We start from the raw sequence: 24,615 nt of genomic DNA, 5'->3' as shown, positions 1-24,615 counted from the left end.
TGTCATTCATTGTTAGAGTAATTTGTATTCTATTCCAATGAAGTGTGGGATAAGTAATGCTGTAAACAGATAGCTTTGAGTATATTTCTGGATATTTTGGGCAAAAAACATAACGATAGGAAGGAAATATGGTTGGCAATGGCTAGTTATGGTTGTTTAGCTATATATATTTGTAAATATATACATATGGCATTATGGGTTTTTTTTTAATACGGGTCCACATACAGGTAAACTCAAGCAGTGTGTTGTATCTGAAGTAGCCAAAATGTTGTATGAAGGAGGTACATTCTGGTGTCTCTACGTGTCAGTGTTTAAATTATATTGGGCATCAAATTACTTCAGTAAAACGCAAAAAGTCAGACATAAAGAAATATCAATGTTTGTTGCACAAAAAAATGTTCCATTGAGATATCAAACGAATTGTTAGCAAGCTCTATCCACAAGGAGTAATTTAAAATGCAACGCTACCCAGGAGTAGGAGTAACTACCTTCCCCATTCTAAGATGGCTTAGGGTTATAGGATGAGGAAAGGCTTTAATTGAAATCATCATTATGTTAAAGTATCCTTTACCGTGTACCTGATCGCTAAGGTTTTTTTTTTTTTTTTTAATTCCTATTTCTTGTACGAGACCCTTCTTGTATTGGCTTGAAAATGTCCATTGCAGGTGTCATCTTAGTTAAAGAAATGTGCATACGCAGATATTCTACCTGTACTTTGACGCAAACGCATCACACAATCTTGTGTGCACAGTATAATGATACTGTATGCAGCGTTGCAAGCCGTAAAATGGAGGCAGCAGGGAATAACACAAACAGATCAGGTCAGTATAGCACAAGTAATAAATGCTTGCTAACCAGTGCATTTGTCTTTGGCCAAATCCGCACGTCGCCATAGCAACCATTAGAGTTGGTTACGTTTGGTACACGCTTGTGGAAGGGAGGAATTTGCCGGGCCAGTGCTTATGGGAACGCTGCTCCACAAGGCACGCTCATGAATATTATGCGCATGGGCTGCCCAGAAAAACTGTAATGCACATGCGAATCAGTCTTGGCAAGGTGAATGAGGTGTTTTTTCCTGAAGTCAGCATTTTTTTTTTCACAATATAATGTTTGAACTGAATAACCCCTTAAACAAGAGGGGATTGAATTGCAGAGATGTGAACAAGAGAGGTATGGCTTTCAATGAAGATTAACTCTTAAATAGCCTTTCCTTGTCCTTTAAAGAGGAGGAGGAGTATGTTCCATTTAATTAACTGAAGGTTTAGTGTAATCTAATTTTTTTTAATCTGATTTATCCTGTAGACATTAAAAAAAGAAAAAAATATGGTGTCAGGTATGAACCAGCATTTAGGAAAGACCAGGTGAATATCAGAAAAATAAATTACATTTTTCATATGACTGGCCTTTTTGTTTTGTAATCACAAAGTACTGTTCAGCTGCAAACAGACAAATCCTGACAGAATTGAAGGGACAATATGTACATTCAATGTTTTATGGTTCAAGAGAGAGAGTTACAATGTAGTCAATAAGCCATAATATAGATAAACAAGAATCAGCTTCTGACTCCTGCAAAGAAGCAGGACAAACTCCTTATATATATGATCAGAAAGTCTCTTTGTTGAGGTTAATGGTTACTAAAATTATGTTGCCAGAGGTAACCAGTACTACTCTGTTGTGCTGTTTATTTCTTTATACAGATGCAAAAAGTAAATAAATGTATGGTGTAATTATTATTATTATTTTTAAACAGGTTCATTCCTTATTAGAAAGAAGCCCAGAAAAAAAGCAGTTTGGGAAAGAAAGCATAAAAAGCATATTTTAACACCCACTGCAACTTCTACGAGGCAGGGACCTTCTTAAGCTCTTGTACGTTTTTATACTGTGTTTATTATGTTACTTGTCCTTGATGTGTGTACTTTCATACATTGTAAGATTGTACAGCGCTGCATCTCCTTACAGCTCTTTATAAATAATTACAAGTTATACATAGATTTTAAGAGGTCAGTTGTTAAAACTAGATATTTTTGGTTGGCAATTTCCATTACTTCTGAGCAATGCAGTGAATAAACGTATTGTGAAGCATTTCACGATGAATGATTCTGGTGAGTTTACACCAGTTCTACTGACATCTAGTGGTATTAAAACAACTCAACAGCTATATACAGTTTATGCACATATGACAGGGGGGGGGGGTAAATCACACAAAGTAATTTGTAGAGCCATGTTTTGTAGCAATAACAGTTTAAGCCTTCTAGGTATTGTATATGTGCCAGTTTTGCAATTAGGGGATGAAACACCTTGATTGTGCCTTATATTATAGAGACAGGCACATATTTCTCGAAAAAAGATCAGCACTAGACAGGACAACGCACAATCATAGAGGGTCCCATTTACTTTGAATTTGCTCTTTTGGAGAAATAAATGTCACAAATCCTCTTAGCCATTAACCTAAAGCCAGGTTCTCTAGCTACAGTTCAGTGTCAAGTAAATCATTTTCTTGTTTTGGGTAACTGCAGACTTTTTTTTTCAGTTTTGTACCACCATCCCACATAAGACAGCTCTTCAGTGACCCGTACCTATAGTGAAGTACAGTGATAGTATAATGCTGTAATGTTGCTTTTCAGTTAGCACATACAGGCATTACTTTTTATAATTTTTTTAAATAACACATTTTTAACATCATAAATACAAGTATGGAATCTGTTAACAGGAATGCAATACATACATTTTGTCCACATAATTTCGAGCACAGTGCCTTAAAGCTTTTTTTGTAGCTTGAAATAAAATGTCTAAATGCAGCCAGTCCTTTGCTTCAATGGAATTAATTGGTCACTAGTGCTCAAATGTGCATTTTCTGTGTGTAATTCTCCTGTCACTGGTAGTGACTGGCAGTTTCCATTTAAGTAAATGACTAAATGTCTGAAACTGGGAACTTCTCCAAAAGCAGAAAAATTCAAGTGGAGAATACTGACTGTGTGCCATAGGACTAAGAGGATAGTTAGTGCTAAGAAGTAATTTCCTGTATGTATATTTGTAATTACAAATACACATTAGGGGGCTGTGCAAAATAATTACACTGGAAAAGGGTATACATAAAAAATGTATAAAGCTGTGTAATTTCTTTTAAAGCACCTTATCGCAGTAGTGTACATGGTTAGTTTACGTTATTATATTTATGGCTTAACCCATTCAAGTCAAAGGGAAAACTTGGGTCGATAAATTTCTGCAATTAAAAATTTTTTTATTATTTTCAGTGGAGGGTCTGTTTTTTTGCACAGCATTTTTAAGCAACTGCAGCTTTTTACACTGAAATGTTAGGCTGAAAATGCATATACAACTTGATAAATATGCCATTTACAAAGCAGAGCCTGGAAATCTGATGGTGATGTGTGATGTTTTGGTCACGGTTTTTAAATGCATGGCATGGAGTACACTGAACATGTTTGTTCTCCGTCTCCTTGTTTAACCATCTTGGTTCCTAACATACTGGCATACAGTTAGATCATAAGAAAAAATGTTAGGTATAATTCTACCTTAGCTTTCTTCATATTGCTCATTGCCTTTCCAAGATCTTCAACATCAATGAGGCCACTTCCTGGCTCATGTTCCTCAGGCTCAGAATCACTGGTTGTCTCAAACGTTTCATCCTAAAAAGCATTTATGCAAATGGTGAACTCTGACGATAGGATCCGATCGTTTGGCAATTGGGAAAAGCGTCTCTTAACCCAATATGCCCACCAAAGGCAGGGCGATATCGGGTTAATCCGATAATTCTGCCCTAGGGTATACAGTATAGACAGTATATAGTAGTTAGATAACGGTTTTCAAATAAGCCAAAGAAAAGGTTTTTTCTTTTTTTAAACTGAAAAACTTTTTCAGTGGCTTGTCATACCTGGTTTTGTAAGATACTTTGATCATATTTACACTGCATGCAAGAAATTAAAAAGTAAAATAGATTAAAAATTATATTTTATATATGTCTAGTATAGGTCAATCTAAAAACAACTGGACTTGCTGAGTAATCAATGAAGACGTTTCACTACTCATCCGAGCAGCTTCTTCAATTCAACTGACTGGTTTGGGAAGTTCTCGGTATATAAACTCTTCCACTAATCCATTTACAATGGCACATTGTAACTCTTCAAAGATGTGACATCTGAAGAAACTCACAGAGGTGTTGATTCTGTGTAGTTGTGATAGGATTATCCAATGTGTCATGCAACTCCTAGATGGCTCAGCACAGGAGGGAGAACTCGACAGGGCAAAACTCAGCTGTCTTTCTACACTTAAAAGACAAGGGACACTCCTTTGAAGACAGCAAGGTCCAAATCTTGGATAAAGAAGACCGCTGGTTTGAACGAGGCGTGAAAGAGGCGATTCATGTCAAGGTGGAGAGACCATCTCTGAACAGAGGTGGGGGCCTTCGACACCACCTGTCTGCTACATACAATGCTGTTCTAACATCTGTACCCCGGCGGATTAAGAACACTTCACACATCCATTCATGCAACTCTCACAAGTAACACCTGTATCTAGGAGTTGCATGACACATTGGATAATCCTATCACAACTACACAGAATCAACACTTCTGTGAGTTTCTTCAGATGTCACCTCTTTGAAGAGTTACAATGTGCCATTGTAAATGGATTAGTGGAAGAGTTTATATACCGAGAACTTCCCAAACCAGTCAGTTGAACTGAAGAAGCTGCTCGGATGAGTAGTGAAACGTCTTCATTGATTACACAGCAAGTCCAGTTGTTTTTAGATTGACCTATACTAGATATACTATGACCTGGATGAATGAAAATCTTCATAGTCATTTTATACATGGGGTTATTTAATCTTAATAGTGTCTACAAAATATGCTGGATATGCACACATGCACTCACATTTAACCAGAATAATGTTCCCACTACTGTATTGTAAATATACAGAATGTAAAATGATCCCTTTAAGACTTCAGATAAATGCAGGATGTTCTATTCCTTCCGACAATTAGTAGGAGTGCCCATTATTATGCTGTAACTAGTTGTAGCTACTGACTGAAGTCCAATTAATGGTACAGGTATGAGACCACTTACCCAGAATGCTCAAGACCTGGGGTTTTCCGGATAACAGCTCTTTCATTAATTTAGATCTTCATGCCTCAAGTCTACTAGAAAATCATGTAAACATTAAATAAACCCAATAGGCTGGTTTTGCTTCCCATACGGATTCATTTTATCTTAGTTTGGATCAAGAACAAGCTACAGGTATGGGATCTGTTATCTGGAAACCAGTTATCCATAAAGCTCCGAATTACAGAAAGACTGTTTCCCATAAACTCCATTTTATCCAAATAATCTAAATTTTCAAAAACGATTTCCTTTTTCTCTGTAATAATAAAACAGTACCTTGAACTTTATCCAAACTAAGATATAATTAATCCTTTACTGGAAGCTGAACCAGCCTATTGGCCTAACCAGCCTAAATGAATTTCTAGTAGACTTAAGGCATGAAGATCCAAATTATGGAAAGATCCATTACCAAGCAAAGACCAGGTCCCAAGCATTTCGATAACAGGTCACATACCTGTACTGTTTTTTTTTTGTTTTTTTTTTATTTGAATAAAACAAAGTCTATGGGAGATGGCCTTTCCGTAATTTAGAACTTTCTGGATAACGGGTTTCCGGATAATGGATGTCCTACCCGTATCTCAATCACACAGAGTAAAAAGCTGTACATTGCTAAATTTTTCTGTCTACAGCATGAATACACTTGGCACTTGATTTAGCAGCAATTCTGTCCTTAGATAGAGATTACCATACAGCCCTGTGACCGAAGCTAGTAATTGTTTCCATAAATAAATCACATACTGAAAGTAACTTACTGATACATATAGATTTTAAGTTATTCAAAAATCAAAATGCAACCCAAGGTTTTACCTCACTGTCCTCATGTTCAGAGTGCTTTTCCTCTTCTTCCATAGCCTCTATGCTGGATTTCTTTTTAGACTTGCACTTGCTCTTCTTGCACTTGCCACTACAGGGCTTCTTCTCCCCACGGAGCAGTACTTTTAACCTGCTCAGGAACTTTGCTTTCCATGCATCAAAGTCGGATTCAATGCTGCCGTGCTTACTTTTTACTACATTGCAATCTCCTTCAGCTCGAGTCATAACACGGTTGGCGCTCAGCATCCACAGCTATTTATCAATATTCTTTCCCACCTACAGTAAACAAAGTGATGCCATTATAAAACAAACTCATTAGGTTTTCTTCTGAAATAAACTAGCACCTAGGTGTCTGAAGCTGCACAGATGATGCAAGCACACTAGTACCTAGTGAACACCAAGGAAATGCACTCCATATGCACCACAGATTAGAAGAATAGAATGAAGGGGCTCTGCAGGCAGAGCTTCTACACAGCACATTCTTGTCTCGTCATTAAAAAAAACACCAATGGCAACACAAGCATACCGTGTTATAATGTGTGATGTATACCGAGTTTCCCAGTCCAAATACAGCATATCTCATGCCTTTAAGATAGGTTTTTCCAAATCTAAAGTCATTGGATGCCACTTGGATGCCACTTACAGAACCATTCTGCACTTTCAGGTGGCTGTCCATCAGTGTAGGTAGCTACCAGAAACACACAGATGTTTTTACTGGTGGTCTGCAAAAGAAAGGGATAAGATTACTTCAGTGTACAATTAATTTGACAGTAAAAATACAACCAACATATACTGCAATTAATCTCAAAATGTCCTTAAAGGGGAACTAGCTTGATTTTTTTTATTTATTGAAAATATGAAGTCTACAAATTACAAAGTTATGGCAAATCATTGAAGCAGCCTCCCATACCCCACTCTCCAGTATAACTGGCTCCCTAACTGGTGTCAGTGACTGAGAAAGGTTTGAGTGACAGAGCAGAGTGAAAGCTTATTTGGTGTGGCATATCGTGAAGCCACTCCCCCAACAGCAAACATGTGCATGGGGGAAGTAAAGGAATGGAGCCAGGCTGGACTGGGTGCTGATTACATTGCACTTGTACATAGAACAGTAAAGAGACTTGCTCAATACCAAAGACGTAACACAAAGACCGTAACACGTCTCATGCACATCAATTTCTAACACCTTCTAAAAGACCAAGACAGCTTAAACTTTTGTTTTTTATTTTAGCAATTACAGGATGTATTATATCTTTGAAAACTCACTTGCTTATAACTAGGAATATAAAAATTAATAACATAGTGCAGCAACATTTTTGAGGTAGTATGGCAACTCCCACAGAGTAAGTGTCAGGACAGCAGATGTCTCTTAAAGATACAACAGCTTTTATTTCAGCCAATATCAACAGGTTGAAAAAGGTAGTTTCTTCTATAAACAGATCAGAAGAAAAAATAGCTTTCAGCAGCAACACAATGGCAGCAACATTAAAGATCTCTGTGCAGGCACATAGATTGCTGTATATTGGGTTCACAGACACCTTTCTATGTCCGTCAAAGCTCTTCTGTAGACTGACTAACCAGGCTTTAAGGCTTGTTGATTAGGCAGAGTAGGCTAATTAGGCCAAGCTGGTCAGTGTGTAGAATGTACTTTGCTGCAGGGAGGGACTTGTGCCCAGTCCATTAGACCTGGGAGAGGCTGAACTGTGCTGGACAGTACCGAAGCAACACAAGGGAAAACTTTGCATAAATACTATATTCCTTCCCAGACATGCTGACTTGCATTAGCAAATTAACTGACACTCAGTTTCACAGTTTCCTTTCTCACTATAATAAATAGTTCCCCACTCAGTTTGTGTATGTATTCTTAGGAAATAGCTTCATATCCTGTTATAGATTTGCTTGTATATATAAAAAGGGTGACTATAGTGTGCTATTGCACAAACAGTAAAGCAAATTATAGTTCCTACAACATATATTTATACTTGCCAAGTAAACTGGCAGGGGATGCTGGGAGTTGTAGTTAAACAGTAATCTTAGGGCATCCACTTGCACAATCCTATAAAACTACAATTTGAATTATGTATAATTTATAACTACAGAATGCAAATTGTAGTTTTATAGGAATGTGCAAGTGGGTGCCCTAAAGTTACTGTTTAACTCGTCTGCTGCTGCTCAGAAAAGAACAAACAAGGGATAGTCATAAATATCCAAGAAATAAAGTTTGTTTCTTGAGATGGATTTTTAGACCATCTTCAAAGTCTTTTCCAGGTTTTCTATCAAATAGGAAAGATGGGCAGGTGGGGGTGGCACTTTAGAGGTCAGTCAAGAATGGTTGAACCACTACTCTCTGCTCAGAACACAAGCTGCCTGTCAGCACTGGGCCAAGTTAAGCAGATACCTATTCATGATAGTTCCCTTTTAAGTTAACTGATTTTAGATTGTAATCCCTTTTGAACATATGCATAGGCAAATTACAGTTCAGATTCAGTTTGGGATTCACATGAATCCTCCCTGAAAAATTCAGGGTTAGTCGAATCCTCCCTAAAAAATTCAGGGTTCAGTCGAATACCAAAAATAGGTTTTCGTCCATCCATAACGGCTTCATACATAAACCTGCAAACATATAAAAAACTTTCTCTGCAGAATAGCCAGTGCCAATGTTTCCCTGAAAACATTAAGCCATGTAACTTTAACTTCATGAGCATGGCATGTCAAACACCTGTAAAGTCAGAATATTGAAGTATACCTGTTATGTTAATGTAACTGAGCTGTACCTGTTAAACTAAATAAAAACACTTTAACTGAATAACGGATAATATTTTAGTAAAATGGTCAAAGCCACACCTCTTCCACTAAGTTGTCATCTGGATCATATTGTTTCATATTAATAATTTCTACTGGCAGCCCAAGAAGAGTGACTTCTCCAGACAGTAAATGTGCAAAACCCTGGAAAAAAACCAGACAATACATAAACCTATAACCAGAAACAATGTAGGAAACATCAGGATAATTGATACAACTTCAGTGCATCTTATAAATGACTTTTAGAACAAAGCATTCCTCCTTACCTTGGCAGTGCCAGTCTGAGAGCCATAGAAAATCTTCACACCAGCAACATACACGTTTTGTTCCTTGTCAGATGTTGGACTGTCACTTTTTAAGGCCTTTGTCTTCAATGGTAGAGAACCATTGCGAAGCTTTTCATTCTTTTAAAGAAAAAAGTTAATCATTACATTTATGGATACAATATAAATCTCCACAAGCCGAATTTAATCCAACATATTTACCAGAATTCCGTTTATTTATGGAGAGAGCAATCAACTGAATGATACTGCAGTGGGTTTGCTCATCAGTACATTCAATTTAGGCTAAGACTTAACTGAAACACAAGGCTTTTTGTGGCATGTTTTTCCCTTAAAGGAGAACTAAACACTAAAAATGAATATAGCTAAATATGACATTTATATACTGAATTTATTGCTCCAACTTAAAGTTTCAGCTTCTCAGTAGCAACAATGATCCAGGACTTCAAACTTGTCACAGGGGGTCACCATCTTGAAAAGTGTCTGCGACAATCACATGCTCAGTGGGCTCTGAGCAGCTGTTTAGCTAAGCTTAGGGGTCGTCACAAATTTTCAAGCAGAAAATTAAGTTTTTCTGTAATATAAGATGATGCTAAAAGGCTGATTATTAAATTCTGATAGTTGCACTGGTTTCTGTGCTGCCATGTAGTAATTACAGTATCTGTATTAATTCCCCCTAAGCTCAGTAAGTGACAGCAGCATAGAGCATGTGCAGTGAATCAGCAGAAAAGAAGATGGGGAGCTACTGGGGCATCTTTGGAGGCACAGATCTTTACTGCTAAAGGGCTATGGTTGCCTTGGGCTGGTACAGAAGCCGAAAATATAATGTACAACATTTCTAGCTACTTATTTAGTTAGGCTTTATTTCTCCTTTAAACAACTACCAGAATATAGTCACAACCAATAGCCTGTTTTTTTATAAGTAACCAGGTAGCGGACACACAAGTCACTGCAATATGAATAATGACTCAAATTTTGTAAAGACCAGTGTAGGCTTAATATAATCAATTCACTATTTTCAATTGACCTTCAGATAAATATCACCTATAGGTGCTATTTATCTATGCCGTTTCCCCCAAATCCCTTCCCAATTCTGAATAGGACATGTTCGACTTTTAGCACACAAGTAATTCCATCTCATTTACATCTCAAAGAAATAAACTTTTAGTACACTGTTAAATGTAATGTAGTACAAGATAATATGCAGTCGTACTTCATTTTTTAAAAATGTATATAATATATTATTTTTGTAAGTTTCAATCAGTGATGTGAATGTAGGATAAATAGGAGATCCTGGCAATCAAGGAAAGTGTAATTTAATTATTAAGCAACAAAATTCGAATTCATAGTACAACAGGCATTTCTGGCCACCAATTGTTGGTGCAAGGTGATCGGTGAAGCTAACCAGAGATTTCACTGTGAATGAATTGGTAAAGGGCAAGGGATAGTTTGATCTTGATCTTATCTTAAAAATAATTGCATGACTAAACGACACAAGGTTGTACAGACAAATCACATTTTATACTTACCTGGTGCTTTTTCCAGGCCATAATAAAATGGCTGCAGACCCAAACAGTGATACCAATAGCAGCACATGAGTAGATGTAAAACCTGTTCAGACACAAAAACATCAGATTTGTATAGGCAAAATCCCACGCATCTGTAGATTTATCTTCAAGAGAAAAGAAAAAAGAAACTCATTTAACATGTACATTATAGCTGGATGTACTTTGCAAGGTAGTCATATGCATTTTGCATATACTGGACAATTAAAAACCTAGAAAAAAGTGTTTAATAGAAAAGTTTTCTTGCTGAGAAAAGCCTAAGATTAAGCAAAGCCTAAAATATGGCTGTCACAGCTCACCGACTTACATATATAAAAGAAGGTCATGTTCCTTTAAAAAGGAGCCTCTGCAGGTACCTGAGGAGATGTTTATACCTCTCCTCATAGAAGAAGCTCCCATGTAAAGCCAAGCAACCAATTTGATCACTACTTACATCAACACACACACCAACCTAAAGGGTTAAGCTACCTACTTCATGTAGATCTGTTTACAACATCTGACTAGCTAATTCACCTATGGAGATACAGAGATATAATAAAAAACGCCTTTTGAAATGCAGCTAAGTTTGACACTTTGTATATACTTGTAACCACCTGTATATATATTTGTTTATATCATTCTTGCATTGACTGTGGATTCAGGACGTTTCTGTATTTTATGTCAGTTCTTCCTGCATTTTAAGTTGTGCGTTTGTTTGTTTAAATAAATTACCTATAACCACAAAGCAAATAGCAGCAGCATCTGTTTCTAGTATTTATTGCCCTTTGTCACAAGCTGGACCACTAAATAGACTGCAGCACACCCCTGCGCCGCCAACAACCTCAGATGAATTGTAACTTGCTCCCCACCACCATCACGTGCACCTGTAGTTAAGTAGATTTTGGAAAACATGTAGAATGAAGAGCGAGTCATTAGCCATATGTGACACCAGGTCCAGACAGGCAATCTTACAGAGTGGTAGTTGTAAGACAGTCACCATATATTGGGCTGGTGTGAGGCAATTTGGGCCTCTGTCCACTTAAAATGGCAGGGCACATTTTGAATCCCAGTTTGGAACCAGGTGGCACCATATAGCAAATCCTGTGGTCTGAGCCGACCTCTCCCTTGGGCCCCTAATCACAATATCTGCTCTATGGCAATAATGCCAGTGTTGTAATAATGCATGCCCTGTTTTCGTTTTGAGATCCCTACATGTCACATACGTTGGTAATTATATGCATAATTAGCCCTTAAAATTATCACAAATACCCGTTATTCAAATTTATGATGCTTTATCTCATAATTAAGTACATGTGGGTGATAAAATTCAATCAATTTTAAGTTCTAAGTCCATTTTCAGAAATTTGACTTAAAAAACCTCAACAAAGCAGTTTGGAGCAGAAAGACATTTGCCTATTCTGAATTAACCAAAATGTGTACATTATAAAAAATATATAGTTTTCTAGGCAGGGGACAATTACAGTTAGTGGCCTTTTTAAACTTCCAATTTAAAGTATGCATGTACAGGTATGGGATCCGTTATCTGGAAACCGTTATCCAGAAAGCTCTGAATAACAGAAAGGCTGTCTCCCATAGACACCATTTTATCCAAATAATCTAAATGCTTAAAAACTATTTCCTTTTTCTCTGTAATAATAACACAGTAGCTTGTACTTGATCCCAACTAAGATACAATTAATCCTTATTGGAAGCAAAACCAGCTTATTGGGTGTATTTACTGTTTACATGATTCTCTAGTAGACAAGGTAGGAAGATCCAAATTACCAAAAGATCCATTAACCCGGAAAGTCCCAGGTCCAGAGCATTCTGTGTTTCAGGGCCCATACCTGTATTTGGTGGGCTGATTATAAAATTTAGTATTGTACTGCTGTGTTTAATGATCTACACATAAATGGTACTGGAACTCAGGAGTTATGGCACCGTACTTTGAAAACCAGTTGTATTTTCAAGCATGCAATAACATGTTTGACATTTCTCTAAATTATATTTTAAACATCCTATCTTGTTACAGATGAGGAATTACACAAATTCTCTAGTGGAGTTAGATATCTTATGGTGTCCTGAAAAAATATGTAGTCTTACTGAAAGTGAATCAGTATAAAGTGCTATTTAAAAATAATTGGCTGCCTTACACTAGATAAGTGATCCCCAACCAGTAGCTTGTGAGCAACATGTTGCTCACCAACACCTTGGATGTTGCTCTCAGTGTCCTCAAAGCAGGTGCTGATTTTTGTATTCGAGGCTTGGAAGTAGGGTTGCCACCTTTTCCCACGGTGGAGATCGGCCAGGGCTGTGACATCTAGAGGTGGGCCGTGACATAGAGGGGCGGGGCTATGACAGCGATCGATCATGGGAAAATCTTTGGAAAACCAGGCTGGAAATTTTGACCTGGGCAGCCCTTCAAAATACCGGGCTGTTTGGGTCAAAACTAGACAGGTGCCAACTAGTGATGTGCGGGCCAACCCGATCAGGGATCGGGTAGACTTCGCACTGCTCCTCGCGGGTGGTGGGCGGGTGCGAGTTGAGCTCTTTTCCTGCTCTCCCTGCCCGCCACCTTCAAATGCCGGCTTCCGACTTCCAGTTTTATAGTCTCGCGTCTGCTCACCCCACCCCTTTTGTGACGTCATCGGCTGGAGCAGGGCAAGTTAGGGTCGGGTGCGGGTCAGGAAAACCCTGACCCGCACATCACTAATGCCAACCCTACTTGGAGTAGTGTTGCCACCTTTGCACATGGCTAAGACTGGGCAGGGGGCGGGCCATGACATCAGTGGGCGGGGTCATGTCATAGGTGGGAGTGGTTGTGAAGTCAGGGGGTGAGCTATGACACGACGATTGGCCAATTGCTGTGTCAACCAAGGGAATCCTGCCCTGTTTTCCTTATTTGGAAAACTGGGCAGGAAGTTTTGACCGGGGCAGCTCTTCAAAATGCCGGGCTGTCCAGGTCAAAACCGGACAGATCCTCCTGTAGGCTGCCAGTCCACATAGAGGCTACCAATACCCAATCACAGCACTTATTTGGCACCCCAAGGGACTTTTTCATGTTTGTGTTGCTCCCCAACTCTTTTTCCATTTAAATTGTGTCTCACGGGTAAAAAAAGGTTGGGAACCCCTGCACTTTTATTGGTTTGTTTGCGTCACACTGTTTATTATGCTAGTAGGCATTACATAGCGTAGTGGAACATGCTGACATTTTATTAAACAACTCCTAGAGAAATAGCTTTAAAGAGGAACTACAACTCTCCAGCAACGCCAGTGCTTTGATGAAGTCACTTGTATAATAGGTCCAATATCGGCCGCCCCACTAGCAATACAGTAATGTGACCGAAAAACTTTTGACAAGTTACAACTGAGACGCGGAAGTCTCCATTATATTCCAACTCACCCATATCTTCTTGTTGTGCAGCCACAAAAGCTGCTTGGGCCACAATAACCAAAATCAGGGAAGATAGCATGCTAAAGAACGGACTGAGGACTTACAGTAATTTACAGAACCACTGACACACTCATGACATGCTGGGGGCAGCCATATTTGTTCCCTTACGTATCATGATTTATACAGCGTGTTTTTTCCATTGCCGTAGTAGCAAACAAACTTTATTGACAATATCTAGAAGCAGCTGTCTGCTGCAAAGCTCATTGTGCGCACAGACTCAGAAAAACACTTCCGGTAGGGAAAATATTCTCTGCGCATGTGCGTGTCCCTGCTGCGCCACAGCCTAATGTGGAGGAGAACCGAAAAAGTTGTTTATGCGTTTTGAGTGTTCCCTGTTACGTTTGTTTGAAAAATACAATTCGTGGGGGTTAGAAGTTTACAGGCAACATGTCCATCTTCACCCCAACCAACCAGATCCGCCTCACCAATGTGGCGGTGGTGCGAATGAAGAAAGGAGGGAAGAGATATGAGATTGCCTGCTACAAAAACAAAGTCATGAGCTGGAGAAGTGGAACGTGAGTATTTGCTACTAGTTGGCGTAACGGCGGTAAATGCATTTGGCTCCTTTTACTTGTCTGAGTGTTGAATCTAACCTAGCGTGGCTTAGAGACCTTATAGGCCAATCACATTTTTAGCTGATGACTAGTGGGCGGTAATATGAACCCTATAGTGAGGCATGGGACGCAAATACGGTATCACGTGGTGCGGTGAATAAGTCAGTGATGACTTCTGTTTTTTTCCGAATGTTTTAATGCTAAACTAAAGTGTTACGGTTTAGGATGAGGGGGTCTGAAAATGTATGTAATATGTGTTATTATAACATCCTTCATTAAAGGAGACATATAGGATAAATGAAAAAAAACCAATTCTGTAGGCAATTATAAGTAATATATGGTGTTGCTTTTACATTGTGCTAAAAATTAATATTATCTTTAAAAATAGCCCCTTTATTGGAGCTTCTTGGATCCCTGTTTGTGTTTCAAATGAGGGCTGGGCGTGTCCTTACGGTCCCTGCTAGAAGCACAGTGGGAGGGGGACAGCCAATCACAGCCCTGCAGTCACACAAGCACATACAGGTTTCAGTTCCCTATCAGGTCCTCCTAGCTGCTGATTGGCTCCTGTCCTACAGTACAGTGAGCTGAGAGCTTCTGGCTCCCCTGCACAGCCTGGGAATGCAGGAAGTGTAAGAGAAGGGAGGGATTATTAGGGTTTTTTTCAGAAATATTCAATAAATCAGCCGGAAACACTACTTTCTTAAGCACAATTCTTCTATATCTAAATAAGTATAATGCACTGGTATGTTTTTAATTTTTACACAAAATGTCTCTTTTAAAGGGCTCCTTCACCCAAAAACAAAAATATAAGTAATATTAGATAACGCAAATATAAATCACTTTTCAATATACAACTTTTTTTTTGTTTAAAAAAAAAAAATTAGCCGTTATTTTAATCCTTTCCATCAGAAGGATGTGAAACTGACTGGTCTATGGCATTAAGCCTCTCTTACTAAATGTTAGTCCATGATGTTATTGAAGTGTAAGCCATTTAATACAGGGTAGCCTTCTACTATCACTGTGCTCCCCCACTGAGGTATGCACTGGCAAGAGAGAAGATGATGGAGAGTTGCTGTACATAACTGGATAAAAAGGTAATAAAACAGGCAGGAAACAATATAATAACCATATATGAGTAAATATAAAAGATTAAAATGCTGATTGTTGAGAAGGCCCCTTAACTTACAGACAAAAATAGAAAGATTTAGCACTGTAAAAGTTTTTGTATGAAGCCCTGACCAATAAAAACTGAGTGGAGTATTATGAATATTACAATTACTCATGTTTATATATATATATATATATATATATATATATATATATATATATATATATATATATATATATAATTTTTTTTATTTTATTTTTTTATTTTTTTGCAGCGAAAAAGATCTAGATGAAGTCTTGCAAACCCACTCTGTTTTTATGAATGTATCTAAAGGCCAAGTAGCTAAAAAAGAAGATCTTCTCAAAGCATTTGGCACTGAAGACCAGACTGAAATCTGCAAGCAGGTTAGTAATGGTGAACGTAAACATTATCCAAGTTCCTCAAGTCTATCTGCCTGTGTAATAGATTCTTTTTTCTCTGGTCTCTTTTCATTGCAGTTTACAGTGGTCATCTGATTTGGCCCTATACAATTAAGATTACTTGCAGAATTAATAGCTTGCACTGGGTCAGGATGTGTTTGGCATTCAAGTCTGCTAGATCTTATACTGCTGTACGTAAAGCACTGAATGCTCTGTTTGCACTTTAATCCAGACTATGAAGACTATTGGTTCAGATTTCCTCCACATCAATTATAAATAGCATTGAGCAAAAAGGCAACCACGTCCAGCATCTTTTGAGACGTTTTCTTTCTAACATCTGATTATTAACAGTTATGTAATAAACAGGTTTGAAATACTGCATTTCAATGTTTCATCCTCATTTTATTAAATAATAACCGTTAATAAACCTCAGTATGGTGAAGACAAAACCTCACAAGTGATTACAGATTTTAGACAGCCAAATGATAGCATCACTGTTCACAGCGTAGTAGAACGAAACATCCCCCATATGTAATAAAATTCATTAAGTTTGTCCAAGAGCACTAACCATAGCAACCAATAAGATGTTTGCTTTTAAACAGGTGACCAGTAAATTATACCTGCTGATTGCTATGGGTTACCACTCCTGGGCAAACTTAGTAACTTTTATTACATAACCTGCCTCCGAGTGACTTCTTTCTATATATTAGTCTATACACACCAAGGGTAAGTGAATTTGCAAAATGGTTCCTGGTGCATCTATTTCTTTAAAATTATATTTCTGATGTATGTGACCTTCTTATCTAATTTATCAGTTAGAAAGGTAACCACCAGCAGACAATGAATTTACTAAATTTCCTGTTTTGTGATTTTAAAAAATATCTTTAAATATCTTTTTAGATTTTATCTAAAGGAGAACTGCAGGTGTCAGAAAAAGAGCGGAGCACACAGTTAGAACAGATGTTTCGAGATATTGCAACAATTGTGGCCGAAAAGTGTGTAAATCCAGAGACAAAGAGACCTTACACTGTTAACCTAATTGAACGAGCCATGAAAGATATCCATTACTCCGTGAAAGCAGCCAAGAGCACTAAGCAACAGGTACAATCATTTACTACTGCTAATCCTTTGGAGAAAAACCTATTATACTCATATTATTACTATCAATAATATCAATTATTAAAGAGAATAATAATTATTAAAGCAAAACAAACCTTTTTATGTAATTGTGTTCATCAAAATAAAAGTCTTGGAAAGATTGTAATTTTAAAGGTGATAAATATTGTATCTCTGTCAAAACCATTTAACACCAAGTAAGCTCATTTTAAGGTGAAAAAACTACAGGTCCTGAGCATTCTGGATAACAGGTTCAATACCTGTACAAACAAAGGACCTGTTACTCAGAATGCTCGGGACCTGGAGTTTTCTGGATAATGGATCTTTCTATAATTTGGATCTTCGTATCTTAAGTCTACTAAAAAAATATTATTATTAAAAATTATGTAAACATTAAATAAATCCAATGGGCCAGTTTTGTTTCCAATAAGGATTAATTATATCTTAGTTTGGATCAAGTACAAGGTACTGTTTTATTACAGAGAAAAAGGAATAATTTTTAAAAAGTTGGATTATGTGGATGAAATGGAGTCTATGAGAGTTGGTCTTTCTGTATTTTGAAGCTTTCTGGATAACTGGTTTCCAGATAACAGATCCCATACCTGTACTTTAAAAATGCACAGCATTGAGGAAAAAGCTGGATAATAAAATACAGTGTATAAAAAAAAAAGGGAAGATTAAAAGTAGTAGAGTACAGTGGTCTATTATGACTGAGCCAAACCCGCACCCCATTTCATTTTCTGTTTCATCTCTATATGTTTTCCTCTGTCCTAATACCTGTATATATACTGGCCAGATCTTGACAGGGGAACAGACTGCAAGTGTTGTGCTGAATGTGAATGGTTTTATTTTCTGATATGCCATGGCCTTAACATAACTGATAAAATTTGCTAATGGATAATCCTGATTTACTTTATCCATCAATATGATACTCCATGTTAGTCTCGGCGTCTTCACACCTGGCAGTGCGACAAGCATATTTGACAAGTTCTGTAGAAATACATCAAGATCTGTAGTTATCTCTGCTATGCCTTATTTGCATTGATGCTGAGATACATGAGATATGTGACATAAACATACTTTTCCATTACAGGTACACATAACAGCAAGTATTTAATAGTATCATTTTGATGGTTGTACATTGCAGGCATTAGATGTTATCAAGCAGCTGAAAGAGACCATGCAGATTGAACGTGCCCACATGAGACTGCGCTTCATTTTACCAGCTAAGGAGGGAAAGAAATTGAAAGAGAAACTGAAGCCTCTAATAAAGCACACAGAAACTGAAAACTTTGATCAAGAGCTGGAAATTGTAAATAAAATTTTCTTTTCAATATCTAGATATTATCTTTTTACTCATATTCTAAACTTGGAAAAATTCTACAATAAATCATGCATAAAGCAAAGTCTGTGTAGAACAAGGAGATGAGTGTCAGTTTTGCAGATGAATATCACACATGTTGCTATAGCATGCAAGAAGTCACAGGAGGAATATGATATTGTGCAAAAGTATTGTTAAAGAGAGATCACTTGGAGTACTTGGGATTTAGCTATGACGTCATTTTGTCACCAGCTCACAATTTGCTCCCCTGCCCATCTTCCCCTTGCAGGTCTGCTGTATAGTAGCAACGGGCAGAAGGTGGTAGGAGAATACACAGATTAATGGGCAGAATAAATAGTGTATCAAGTACCCCCTCTTGTAAAATATCAGGATATTATAAGTTATAGAGAAGTTTCATGACCATATAAAAGCACAAGGCCGAAGGCTGGGTGTTTTTATACAGGTCATGGAACTCCGAGGTGACTCATATTTATCCTCATATTTTGCAACAAGGGTACTTTATTTATTACTAAAGGTGGCCATACACGGGCCGATAAAAGCTGCCGACAGACCGTGTCGGCAGCTTATTGGCCCGTGTATGGGGCCCCCCGACGGGCTTCACCGATCGAAATCTGGCCGAAAGTCGGCCAGATCTCGATCAGATGGGACAGAAAATCCCGTCGGATCGCGGCCGCATCTATTCGTTTATGCGGTCCCGCGATCCGACCGCCCGTTCGGCATCGGCTAGGGCCCACGATCGGATCAGCCCGATATTGCCCACCTCAAGGTGGGCATATCGGAGGGAGATCCGCTCGTTTGGCGACATCGCCAAACGAGCGGATCTATCCGTGTATGGCCACCTTTAGTCACTGGAGAGGCGCTTAATAAACTGGCCTGCGGCACAGAAATTTATACAGTGTTCTATTTCAGGGAAGACATTCCTTTGGCACTTTAGTTATCTTATTAAAAGGAAGGACTGCTGAGAATTTTGCAGTCACTAACATGTCCCTGATCTATCCATTACAAACAAGAGTTTGGAAAGGGAGTCTTCTAGATTGTAAAAAAAAAAAAATAGTTTGAGTGCTAGGAAAAGCCCTGTGATCAGATGGACTCTAAATATTACCAAAAAAAAGAATCCTCCTAAAAATATGATGAAAATAAAACCTCATTTCATTGAGTAGGTGATTGAAAATCATAGACCTGACCCTTATTTCATGATTTACATCAATTAATTATGTATATAATTTAGAACTGGAAAGCATTAAACACACAAGTCTATTTTCTTTTCTTGATTAGTTCAATGCTTTTTCACTTTTTCTTTACTACACCATGATAGATGTGAGCACTTTTTAAACTTTTTTTTTTTTCACCTTTTTATAAAAATGTGCTTTTTATGCTGCATTTCAGGTTTGCTTAATTGATCCTGGCTGCTTCAGAGAAATTGATGAGTTAATACGCTGTGAGACCAAAGGAAAGGGCACTCTTGAAGTCCTCAGTCTGAAAGATGTAGAAGAAGGCGATGAGAAGTTCGAATGAAGACCAACGCTTTTGCATTCTCGAAAAATTATTTGTTACAACTAAAGTCTAAAATGAATATGGCTAGAAATGTAATATTTTATACTTTGAACATCCTGTACCAGCCCAGAGGATCAGCATTCTATGACAGTAATTACCCATGCCTTCAAATTTGTCCAGAGGAGCTTACCATCTTGTAAGACCATCATTTGAGTGTCCATAACACTGATAGAGATCTAATGGGGGCCTCTTCAGAGTCACAGTAAGGGCAAGTACAGAAGCACAAAAGATAAGATGTAGAATTTGTAGCCTAATTTATTGCTGAGCTTTAGCTTTCCTTTAAAAGACTACTTTTAACTCACTTATACTTGTCAGACATTGTGTTCAGAATAGCTCGTTTAACAAAATAAGTCTTGAATTCCACTCCTTAGAGTGGTGTTCCAGTCATACGTTTGTTAAATCTGGATTCACCAAGATTTTGTTTATTGGTTTCTGCATTTCAAAGCAGAAAGACCCAAAAATAGAAATATGATCTTTTTTTATAATTTTTTTTTTCCTTTCATATGGTCTGTTTACATGCACAAGGATGGGGAATGGAGAATCTCTGCTTTATAAGTTAAGCAACACACAAAGCACATGAGATTAATACCTTTATGCAAACTATTTTAATTGGTACTGAAAATACTGACCAACCTTACCAGTTTTCTAGAATGACTGCTCATTTTTGGGTTCATTGTCACATCTCTTGGTAACCTAAGATTTATGGTTTTACTGAGCCCAGTTCCAATCCCACTATGGGCCCGAGGAACTTTTTTTTGAAATTTTACTCCCACTTAACGTATACTTATCTATTACAAATATTCGTAATCCTGTGACAGTCATCCCCATTCTCTTTAGCATCCTCTCTTCATTTTCCAGGAGGCATGTATGACATATACAGTATTTGGTGCTGCTGCTCTGAACACATTTCAGATTAAGTACCATAACTCTGAGCTCTTAAACAGATTTTGCTTTCTATTTTAAAGTATTATATTTTGTGGATATTAAGGCAATGTAATATGTTATTTGTGCACTTAACACACTTGCTAAGTTACAGGTGTTATTAATGTTAGACTATAGTTGCCCTGTTACAAAGCCTTTATAAGGGGCCATAATACAGAAAACAAACTATGTTTATATGTTCTAAAGCTTCACACATGTCCACATAACAGCATCATAAGTATGTTCATTAAATGTCACTAAATGTCACATGTTTATGAAGGAAAAAGCACCATAAATAGCAAAGATGATGGATATAGTGTTAAACAAAAAGACGAGAAATGTGGAAGTTGTAATCAAAGATTAAAGCGATGGGTCTTCTTTTTAGAAGAATGACTTTTGAATCCTGCCCATGATCAGTGCTTCATGGAACATTCTGCTGTAGAAGAGACATCACATCGCTAACTGCAATGTCATGTCTATAAATACTTAAGGGATAATATACACCTTATTAGATAAACAATATCAGTATATGCATGCACAAAATTCCACAGGCCGAATAATTGACGACTTCTATTTTGGAAAAAGAAGTGTGGTATCTTTTATAGTACTTTATAAAGGGTTTCATAGATGTGCTGTTTGAAGATAAAAGGAGGACAAACTTTACTGGGGGCTGTCCTTGTCTGCCAGCTGTGCTCCAGCCAATTAAAGTAATACTTACAGGCTCATAGTAGGAACAAATATTACTAGGAAGCTGGGCACACAAACTTCTTGTTAAAGAAAAGTTGCCCCATGCCACCCCCCAGCCCAGGGGTAAATATTGCAGCCTACAAATTTGAAATGGCTTTATGGGCCAACAAGGGCCCTTGACCTCCGTTGCATCAGTCGATGGGTTGAAGGCGGTGTGATCATCATTGGCTGGGCTTCTGTGTTCAATTTCAATCAAACCTTTGGAGGTATCCCTCCACTCTGTGTGATGAAAGGAAGCATTCAAGCAACACTTTCTAGTTCAGGTACTGCTGGGTTGGGAGTGACTTGAAGGCACTTTTCTATAGAAAGAAGTGTGTATACCCAATTCCCTGTTACTACTGATACTTCCCTTACAATTTTCAAAGTGAGTATTGTGAACATGATGTTACAGGGCATTTTGTGCACATGAGTAACAGGAAGGTAGTCCAAGCACCAGTGAATAGCAGAGAGGATGGCCCCAGTTTCTATAGGAGCTGTCTGTGGAGAATATAAATGTCAGGTAGATGCAGAAGGGTTATCGTCTGGCTAAAGATATTAAGCCCCCATTCCTGGGCAGATATAAGCTGCCGACATTAAGTCGCCAGTTTATTGTCCAGTGTATAGGGCCCTCCGACGGGTTTCTCCATTTGATATCTGGCCAAAAGTTTTCTCCTTGTTGTGATCCAATCGTAGGCCTACGATAAGATCGGCGCAGTATCGCCCATCTGAAGGTGAGCATTACGTGGAAACATGCGCTCATTTGCCAACCTCGCCAAACAAACGGATTTCCATATGTATGGCCAGCTTTAGTTTATATATAATTCTTAGGAATGTCATTCATTTTGATTTTGAAAACTATAGAAATTGTCTATTATAATCCTAGAAAACTTTTATTTCTCTTATAGTTAAAGATGAGAAACTACCTTTTGTTGCTATGCTCACCGGAGCCTTAGATGATTTGTTTATATCCATTTATACTCCTAAATACTTTTCCATGCATTCGTGCAAACTCACGAACCCTAATGATTCCCTCTTACTTCTGATTACACCTTGAAAAATGCTTACTGGTCAAGCATGGCGAAGACATAATTTATAAAGGTGATTTCTCATTATTACATGTGTGTGATGCTTACTGTAGTCCGATATATAGTCGGAAACAAACCAATGTACTGGCTGCAAAATGCATATTGTGATTATAACCTTCTTTGCTCTAAGTTATATCCTACATTTTACAATGCTCCGATCTACTTCCATTGTCAATTTCTCCTGTCAGTGAGATTTGTCATAAAGGGTGTAACAATAAGTTCATGTTAGCAATGGGTCAAACCAAGTCATGTGTGTGATTTGTTTAGTTTAAAAAGTTGGATTTTAGTGCTGTATCTCTCTTAAGCTATTAACTTCCTCTCCGTCAGATGTAAGCAACAATACTTTGTTTCTATTTATTTGAATGGAAACTAGAAACCTGGGACTTACATTGTAACTTCTTTGCCTGAGACACATTCTATGTCATTGACAGCTACCCCGATATTCTAGATGGAACACACTTAAAATACTTTGACTACACTTGTACACACAGTGTTTAATACAAGTGGACTAATATTCAGCTGCAAAAATAGTTTCAAGTGCAATTTTCAAGCTGTGTGCTCTTCCTCGAGCATGCACAGAATATATCCATGCATGCACATTTTGCAAAACATAAGTAAAAGAAAGCTAATTTCATATCCTTTAAGCACTGCCTGATAAAAATAGCCATACAGTATCACTTAAAGCAGCCTCATAGAAAATGACACATCCATATAACTCAAATATTTTGCTTGTTAAAAGACTTTATATTTAAATAAATATAATACTTTGCAAATACTCTGTGTGTGTTTTTATATCCTTAGGCAAAAAATACATTTACAGAGATGTGTGTCGGTAGGATGGTGTTTTTTAGAGCTTAAGGGTAAGGACACACTGGACGATTTGTCACCAACGTTTTTAAAAAGCAAATCGCGGCGACATATCGCTCGTTTTGTCTCTGAACAAAACCAAATGAAAGACGCCAGCTCCTGTGCCCACAGCGCGTTTGTGAATCGCCTGTAGCTCCAAAACGCACTGAGACCCTTTTCCGAGCGATTTATCAGAAATAGCATGTACTTAGAAAAGCACTGAAATCTCCTAGACACGCACACACATACAGATAAGTAGCAGCAATTGTATTCAAATTACAATGCGAACGCAATGACGCAAGCACGTAAAGACGCCAGGCTACAGCGGGAAGCACAAACCGTTTCCGGTTTGGGTGGAGCACGTACCGCACAGAGTAATGGGATACAAATCTGTGCCAATAGTCGCTGTGAATCGTCTGTTCAAAAAAGACGATTGTCTTGTCGCCGCGATTTACTTTTTAAAAACGTTGGCGACAAATCGTCCAGTGTGTCCTTACCCTAATTTAAAAAAACTAGCCAGGCATACCAACGAGGGATAAGAATTGGCAGCTTTGGGATTTCTTACTAGCACAATGCTTCTTCTTTTCAATTACCAACCAATTTTTAATCTCCCCGCCTATTCCTTCTTTATTGAAAGGAGGGTTATGAAGTCTCTATTAAACAAGGCTGTAGGCAGATACTTTGAGTGTAATAGTAATAGTAATAGTAATAGTAATAGTAATGCACTCTGCTCTTAATATTGCCATTAGACAAAATGTGTACTGGTATTTTTAAACAAATTTTATGGCTACAAGATAGTTATGTACTCCTTTAAACCATCTTTACAGGGAAGGGTTGCATAAAACAGTTCTAAATATTACTCAATCGTAGGCCAGGGGACTAGTGAGCCATCAGATAACCAGACGGATTACTGACTGATTCATGTTTGGGGGGAA

At 37.8% G+C, this 24,615-nt stretch overlaps 1 protein-coding gene and 1 pseudogene across 1 annotated transcript; one reads left to right on the top strand and one right to left on the bottom strand.

Annotated features, from left to right (window-relative positions):
- The window catches only part of LOC108708340, a 100,536-nt pseudogene extending 86,453 nt beyond the window's left edge, over positions 1 to 14,083 (bottom strand).
- Positions 14,084 to 14,216: 133 nt separating this feature from the next.
- On the top strand, positions 14,217 to 23,609 carry sbds.L (SBDS ribosome assembly guanine nucleotide exchange factor L homeolog). The gene is made up of 5 exons (XM_018246938.2): positions 14,217 to 14,524; positions 15,946 to 16,075; positions 16,991 to 17,191; positions 18,354 to 18,518; positions 19,935 to 23,609. Exons 1-5 carry the CDS (start codon positions 14,397 to 14,399, stop codon positions 20,061 to 20,063), a joined length of 753 nt encoding a protein of 250 aa, XP_018102427.1. The 5' UTR covers positions 14,217 to 14,396; the 3' UTR covers positions 20,064 to 23,609.
- Positions 23,610 to 24,615: the final 1,006 nt, after the last annotated feature.

This window comes from Xenopus laevis, chromosome 2L (assembly GCF_017654675.1).
Source record: "Xenopus laevis strain J_2021 chromosome 2L, Xenopus_laevis_v10.1, whole genome shotgun sequence".
Lineage (NCBI taxonomy): Eukaryota > Metazoa > Chordata > Amphibia > Anura > Pipidae > Xenopus > Xenopus laevis.
This window is presented reverse-complemented; position numbering and strand designations above follow the sequence as displayed.

Bases quoted from the DNA above. Each gene is read 5' to 3' on its own strand.
- sbds.L (XM_018246938.2), top strand. From the start codon at position 14,397: ATGTCCATCTTCACCCCAACCAACCAGATCCGCCTCACCAATGTGGCG. The intron at 17,192-18,353 runs GTACAATCATTT...TGTACATTGCAG, and splicing joins CCAAGAGCACTAAGCAACAG to GCATTAGATGTTATCAAGCA. The intron at 18,519-19,934 runs GTAAATAAAATT...GCTGCATTTCAG, and splicing joins TTGATCAAGAGCTGGAAATT to GTTTGCTTAATTGATCCTGG.